This window comes from Xenopus tropicalis, chromosome 9 (assembly GCF_000004195.4).
Source record: "Xenopus tropicalis strain Nigerian chromosome 9, UCB_Xtro_10.0, whole genome shotgun sequence".
Classification (NCBI taxonomy): domain Eukaryota; kingdom Metazoa; phylum Chordata; class Amphibia; order Anura; family Pipidae; genus Xenopus; species Xenopus tropicalis.
The window spans coordinates 64,051,221-64,059,584 of NC_030685.2; the positions used below are offsets into that span (position 1 = coordinate 64,051,221).

The following is an 8,364-nucleotide window of genomic DNA, read 5'->3' on the forward strand; positions in this document are numbered from 1 at the left end:
GAATAGCAAGGGACAGACAAATATTCCTTTCTGTAGAAATTACATTTACACTTTACAATATAGTATATTTACAAGACCCTGGCCATAAGAGGATCAGCTCTTCTCTCCACTTAAGAAAAAATGCAGCCCCCAGGCTTGTAACATGATCTAAGGCATTAAAGAATCTATAACCAGGTCTTTGAGAGACTCTGCCCTTTTCCATCACACAGTTTCTAACTGGAGGGAATGCATTATTGGAGGAGTAACTAAACCACATTATTCTGACAGCCAATCAGACAACTCCTTACATGTTTCCCGGATTCAACATTCTTGCAGCTGAAGTTGGAAGACAAAACTATTTTGGGTGTATTTTTTTTCAAGACTGCCACGTGTATAGTGACTGTAGTCAGGGGATCCAGGAGTTTGGGCACCTTCTGTTTGGCTAGGGAAAACAAAGCTATGCACTTCTTCTTAACATTCCTTTGCTTTCTACAGGCATTTATTCTCCTTACTGTTTTCAGCGCAGAACAAAAAACAGATAATGAAGAAGAGCAAGTTAAAATCGAAGTGCTGCACCTTCCCAGCGAATGCAAACAAAAGAGCAAAAAAGGAGACCTTGTCAATGCGCATTATGATGCTTTCCTCGCCCATAATATGACCAAATTGTATTGCAGGTAGGTGATATAACACTACATAGAATCTTAATTAGGACTAGATGTAGTGAAATTAGCATGTATATATACATATATCCGTAAGTGCTTTATTCTATAAATTTCACCAGTGTGTTGGCTTCTCCTTGTCCTGCTTGGGGCCTTTTTCAACGTTGGTGAAATTTATGGAATAAAACACGCATATTTGGTGTGCGGACCACCTTCATTGTATGTATTACACTCTTCTGTTTCTGGGCACCCAGCTTTAAGGGAGTGCAGCTTTCACAATTATGTCGTACCCTTGAGATATTTTATTTTCTTGTAAATGGCTGGATAGTTAGGATAGCATGGATTATTGTACAATGTACAATTCTTAGCAACATTTAAGTTGGTCTTTTTTTTTTTTTTAATTATTTGCATTCCTCTTCTGCCTCTTTTCACCTTACAATGCAAGTGCTATTTGGTTGTTCGGGGTCCCTGACTCTGGCAGCCAAAACGTATTGCTTTGTGAGGCTACAATTTTATTGTCACTGTTATTTTATTACTTACCTTTTATATTCAAGTGCTCTCTTATTTAACTTTTGGTCTCGAATTTAAACCGGTTCCTGGTTGCTAGGGTAAATAAGATCCTAGCAACCGTCTCTTGTAATTCCAAGAGGGAAAGCTGCTGAACAAAAACCTAAATAATCCAAAAAGCAAATAAATGAAAAACCATTTGCAGAGAATATCACTACCTACTTCATACTAAAAAGTTAATTTAAAGGTTCTGGAGTACAGCAGGCTGGATAGTTATTTGTTACCCTTGATTTAAATAGCACCACAGTTTATGAAGGTTTTAGTTATATAACATGGCCATGAAAAAGATCTATGGGCCGGCACTCCAGCACCAATATGCATTATGGTACAATTAATATTTTACATGCTATTTGATGCAGTGCCATTTCAGCCACAGACAAGTTGAGAAACCTATGACAGTGGGAAGCCATTTTTAAACCAAACTCTTACTCTGGGCTGGGTAACCTAAAGTCTACCATATGTTGTTTATCTACAACTTTCAGCATCCCACTTAGAGCCAACGGCTGTTGGGGTAATGTTGGACCACACAGTCCAAAACTGGCAATCTGTGGATTCCATCAAATGCCGAAGGGGCTGCTGTAAGATGGCAGAATGTAAAAAATGACCCTCAACTTGCAGAACAGGGAAAAGAAACCTCTAGCCTCCAGGTACTGGTGAACTAAATAGTGACTGTCCCTCATTTTGAATTCCAGTCCAGACCTGTTCAACAGTATCTGGAGGCTGTAGGTTTCCTTTCCCTGTTCTATCAAGTTGAAGCCAACACTTTCGCAAGGGTCATTTTTTTACATTCCATCTATTATATCCTGTATCTAAATTTTAATGGAACTTTCTGTTTAGTCGTTCATCAGCAGATGGCCACCCAAAGTGGTTTGTTCTTGGCGTTGGACAAGTTATTAAAGGCCTTGATATGGCACTAATGGACATGTGCAGTGGAGAAAAAAGAAAAGCGATCATCCCCCCTTCACTGGCTTATGGACAAAGAGGACATGGTGAATATTTACTTCTGCGCTGTCAATATGTAAAAGCAAATGTACAGTTTCATCTGTTTATCTGCATGCTTGCCAGTTTTCTTTCAGCTAACTCCCACAATGCAATACGTATACAATGTCATATGTCTGATCTTTTCATATATCTGGATCTTCTTCCTGAATGGGTGATGAGACTGGATAATTGAACCTGTAGAGATATAAGTAATCTAATAACACACAGGCTTACTTTATTACCACTGCCCTCTTCTAGAGAACCATGCAAATCAATTACTCCACCAATCACAGGCAGTATGGTTGAAGTCATCCTCAGCCTAGTAATACCTGGCCTGCTAACAAGTTATTTGTTGCTGTAGATGGCATGTTTCCCATTCCAGGGAATGTAAATTGCCTGCCACTGGCCAGTGGCGTAATTAGATATAACTGGGTTCCACAGCAAATTCAATTTAGGGTCCCAAACATTAAGTTTACCTATTCTACCATGATTTGTGGAATTGCACATTAAAGGGGGCCTGTCACCAAGACATAAAAAACTGTATCATAAAAGTCCTCAAATTAAACATGAAATCCAGATATCTATCCCTGCCTTTATCCTTAGGCATAGAGGTGGGGCAGACACTTTGTTTCACTTTGCATTCAGCACTTCTAGATGTCACTACACTTCTCACTTTCCCCCTGCCTCCTCACCAACTATTTGTGAATCCAGTGCATGGGCATTAGGTCCACCATTCTGGAACATAAACAAGAATTTGACATGATACAAAGCTTGTCTTAATAACAAAATGGTGCCTGCCTGCTTGCTTTAAGGTGGCCACACACGTGGCGATCTGACGATGTTTCGCACGAAACATCGTCAGATCCGCCACACACTGTTCAGGGCTGAAACAGCAGATAAGGAGGTAGAAACAATAGGATTTCTACCTCCTTCTGCCGATTCAGCCCTGACGGCAGATTTTGGTCAGGCGCCTTCTATGGCGCCCGATCAAAATTTTCTAACCTGGCCGATCGGCGAGGCGACCGATATCAGCAGCTTCCTGCGCCGACATGCCATACACGCACCGAATATCGTACGAAACAAGGTTTCGTACGATATTATCGGTGCGTGTATGGCCGGCTTAAGTTGTGTAATTTTAAGACTGAAGGAAACAAGAATTACATAATTGATATAGTGTAAGTGAAGTTTATTATTCTTGACTAACCTGATGGAAAAGAATTTGCAATTATTTCTTAGGGTGGCAGGTCCCCTTAAATTAGGGCCTTATTGGGCCCCTTGCACTCCTGGCCCCCCCTGCACATTTTGCCTGAAAAGATATCCCTGAGTGAACCTCAATAATTAAAATGTCCTATGTATCATTGCCTTTTGAGCATATTCACACTGGTGGTTTAATTTCTGTGCTATTCTAACTTATTCTTGTTCTCTTGGTCTACTAACCAGGATCAGCGCTTTTAAAATTCTAACAGACCTAGCGGGGATTTCCCTAATCGGGACTTGGGAGGTAGCCAAATTAAAAAAGTTCACACTGAACTGGTTCTGGGCATGCCATCCCTCTCTTGCAAATGAAGCAGGAGAGGAAAGGCATGTGCTGTGCAGTTTGCAGTTAAGTTAAAAAATGTGTTTTCTGACAGGGGCTGTTCAAATTCAGACTGTTGTCTGAAAGTGAACATCCCTTTAAGGCCTAAAAAAATAAATCTGGATGATTACCTCCCTGATGACATAGGGTTGGTTGACAGTTCTGCTCAAACCCAAGGAGCTTAAAGAGAAATTATATGTTCAGAAGTAATACTTCCCAATAGATAATTTACATCTTAAAAAGTCAACTATTTAAGAATAAATTGGCTTTAACATATCATTAATCTATTGTTTTTTACACTATTTGGTAATGCTCTCTGTGCCATTCATTGATCATCTGAATGCAGATTCTATGTGAAACAGGAAGAAGTGTGGGAGTAAAAGATACAGCCCTGCATATTCCCTGGCTCAAACCTTCACATAACAGTAGAAGTATAATATGCTTGAAACAAGTCTCTTTTGTTTTTCTCTCTGCAGTAGTTCCTATTAACCATCTGTCACAGAATCCTCTCTGCATGCTGGAAAACATGGCTGGCTAGAGTTGCATGTGAATTAAAATGTCTTTCTATCCCTCTGGTATGTGCTACACCATTTACACAGTAAACTAATTATAACACTGTTGAGGCCATGTAGGGCTGCAGAGTGGTGGGCACTGCTACCTTGCAGTGCTGGGGTCCTGAGTGCTGTTGCCTCCACCCACTAATTGTATTTGTAAGTCCTGCATGAAATCAGGGCCTGCATTTCGTTTTCTGGGTAAAAAAAAACGTGGACAGGGGAAAGCAGATAATGTGCCTCATTTGCCCCTACCCTTAGGGTTAGTTTTGTGCAATCTGTAACCATTCAGCTATTAATAAACTACCACTTCCATGTGGTGGGTGCTGAAGGTTGTAATTAAGACACACAAGCTATAAAGCCCTATTCTCTTTATGTAATGGCACCACTTAAGGTGGCTCTATCCAGACTAGGCCTCTCATGCTAAGAATTTCTTTGAACCAGGTGCCAGCATTGCACATTCTTCATCAGTCTGAGCAGTCTGGTAATTATTTCTTTTTTTCTAAAAGAGGACAGACTGTAGGCTTTAAAGATGCAGGGAGTTGACACTGAGGAAACAACTAAAAAGGATCACAGTTTGTTCATTAAGTGCAAATCAGTGTGCAGTAACTGTCCCTTTACATCTAAATTCTGCTTTTCCCTTTCTGCATTCAAGATAAAATCCCACCTAATGCAACACTGATTTTTGAAATCGAACTTTACGGGATCACCCGAGGCCCACGAAGCTCGGAAGCATTTCATCAAATAGATCTGAACAATGACAAGCAGCTGTCGAAAGAGGAGGTAATCGCAAATTTTAATATAATGTTAATCATATGCTCTTAGGTTAATGCCAGGTGGGTCTGATATGGATTTGGATAAACGCAGGCCAATAATCAGCCCCTACATTGGCATTAGTATTTACCTGTACTATTGCATCAGCCAAGGTGCAGGCACACAGAGGGGATTTCAGCACCAAGACACACTGAAGCAATGGCTCAGAATGTAAGCACAGGGAAAGGCTGAAGCCAGTATAGGGGCTGATTCTCAGCCTGCATTTACCCACAGGAATATGCTGGTGCTTTATATGAATAAAGAATAATAATAATAGCATCCTTGGACCCTTGTGCATGCGAGGCTAACTGTTATTTTCAGCCTTGGCAAATTGAATTTAAATTCCATGTATTTTCCCAATACAGATAAGTCATTACTTGACAGAAGAATTTAAGAGAGATGGAAAACAAAGGGACCCATCGGTCCATGGCACGATCTTAACGGATATATTCCAAAAGAATGACCATGATGGTGATGGCTTCATATCTCCTAAAGAATACAATGTGTACAGCCACGATGAGCTATAGAAAATAATCCCCTACATGTCAGCATTTCCTAAGCTATGCACATAAGCAAATGCCTTATGACGTACTGGGGGATTATTATCCACTACCCATACTGGACTAGACATTGCTTTTATTGGTTTCTTTGGATCGAATAGTGCATCATGCCCCATAAGGATCAATGAACCCTCCTATCTATCCATCTTTAGGTAGCAGCTACTTATCTCTCTGTGGTGACATAAGGCTTAAACGGGAAATAATAATAATATTCGCCGATGGTGTCAGTAAAAGGGCTTGTACCACTTTCTTCATAGCTTTTTTAGCATTAAGCTACTGCCACACATGGCAGATTCTTGGCCTGTGGATAAACACAGGCCCAGAATCTGCCCCTAAATGCTTCTTGACGTGCCTGCACCCGGAGCCATTGCATTGGCCCGGATGCAGGCACATGGAGTGGATTACCATGCAGAACTGTATACTCGAGCAGTTTCACACAAAAATCCACTCCACAAGCCTGCACAATAGCCGACACTCTGGCAAACTTTGCACCTTTTATACATAAGCCCGAAAGAAATGTGTTTTTTTATGTCTTGCACTAAACCTGGAAAAGACTGAAACTCAAATCTCTCCCATACTTTCAACCTGGTACCTATATTCGCAATGTGGTTGTCACATAAAAAAAAGTGAAATACATTTCTAATCATTTGTGTTCTGCTGTGAAAAATAGAAAACCTAATAAATTTCATTTTCTTTAAAATATAGTGGTAAAGAATTGTTATTACATGTTCATTAAGATTCTAATAATAATATTTACCAAATCCTGTTGAAATATAGCTATCATTATCCCCACACTCTTTTTAAAATAATATTAACAATAGAGAATGATGATCTTCTCTGGCTCTGCTGACACTGTCCTAGGACTATAATAATGTGTTTAAGAACATGAGAACCTGTAAGTTTAAGGTGCCCATACTTGGTCTTTGGCCATATGCCTGTAATTGTTCTGGGGGCTTGTATGGGTCCCTCCTGACTGTCTGCCTAATCAATTTCTGGCAGGTTAGAAAATTAATTAAGCGATGACCACATAAACATGTTGAAGCTATGATCTCCCAGCAGATCTCTGTAGTCCCTCAATATGATCTGTTTGTTGGCTTTGAAAAGCCAAAACAGCCCAATTTGGCCCAGCATTTGGGTGCCCATCTTAGCCAGATCAGAGGCATGACCAGTTATATCGGTGCTGGGAACTAATTCTGTATTGCAATTCTCTGCCATGTATACTTAACATTACATTTGTTTTTTTTACAATTCCTTTACTGAACTTCTTCTAAAGAACCTGGATCACAATTTCAGGACAGACAACAAATATATAAAGAATTCAAATAATTTTATTAACAAAAACACATTTAATGAGAATATTCTGCAGTAGGTTAATGTCAAATAACCTAAATATTTAAAGAATTGGACAGAACAAAATCACACACTCAATATTACATCTTTAGTAAAATGAACTTTTCTGCACCATAATTGTAATGAAAAATTCAACTCACATAGAGCCATATGAACTCTTATGAATATCCACCAAGTAAACTCACAGGACTTTCTCCCAAAATCCTTAATATTTTATTAGTACAAAAAGCAATGATTTATTAAAGTCTGAAATGTGACCAAAACGTTGATTATTAAGGATTTAAGGATTTTGGGAGAAAGCCCTCTGAGTGCTGGGTTTACTTGGTGGATGTACTTGCTGAACTACTACTCAGCACCCAGGCAAATAAGTATGGCCATACAGCAAAGAAGCATTTGCTTGAAATGGGGGTCTCTAGGTAATGTTGCTGCTCACATTGGTATAGTTATGGTTTATAATAATGAAGCGCAGCCATGGGATCTGTTTAGCTAAAAACCTTGCAGCCAGTATGCTCTGAAATGCAGCAAAGCCATTTGCAAAGTTCAATTTAAACAAACCTTCATTTTTGACTGATTTACCTTTTCTTTGTAATAAGATGGTGCCTTGTACACTCCTCTTAAAAAAACGGAAATTTTTCTTCTAAAGTTACAAGTAGCTGCTTTTTGCCACCCTAATAACTTTGGGGGCACTGCCACCTGAGGTGCGTTTCCCAACTCACCTAATGGTGCAGTGCCCCTGTTTGCTTTCTGGGCTGTGAGTTAGGAACTTGCACAAAGCAATATAAAATCAGTTAAATGAAAGAAGGTAGATTCACAATAAAGGCTTCTCCAGGAGCACATGCCCCAGATCTTTAGCTCAGGGAGGAACCATTGAGTAACAGACAGACTGGCACAAACTGAACCACAGCAGAAAAGGCACTGATTAAAAGTTATAAGCCCTGTGCATTTTGTGCCACTAGGGGCTGAGCTAGAAAAGCAAATCTGTGCAAACTCAACATAACATGGACTGAATGGGAGAGTTAAGGTAAAGATAACATTTTGCAATATGTTCTTCTACAAGACAGTTTGCATTCTTGAACAGTTTTGTATAGTTTAGCAATTTTAGTTGGGTTTCTTGGGGAGCATTCCTTTGTCTTCTGCAGGTTCATTTTTTGTTGTTTGTGAATAAAAACTACACATCATTTTACAAACAGAAGAGTATATATACTGACAGCATTATTTCCTAGAGTGCTTTCCCAAGTGCTTGACTGTGTGTGTGATTCACTCCACTGCCATAGAATAAGGGATCCTCTGCATTTTTTCTTAGAGCTTACTGCTGAGCCCCCACTATC

The 8,364-nt window shown here is 39.7% G+C and overlaps 1 protein-coding gene across 1 annotated transcript; it reads left to right on the forward strand.

The window, feature by feature from the left end:
* Positions 1–358: 358 nt before the first annotated feature.
* Positions 359–6,386, forward strand: fkbp7 (FKBP prolyl isomerase 7; the record flags this gene model as incomplete). Its single annotated transcript, NM_001114204.1, is given in 4 exon segments — positions 359–653; positions 2,043–2,194; positions 4,969–5,096; positions 5,492–6,386. Coding segments are annotated over 4 exon segments (657 nt in total). The 3' UTR covers positions 5,654–6,386.
* Positions 6,387–8,364: the final 1,978 nt, after the last annotated feature.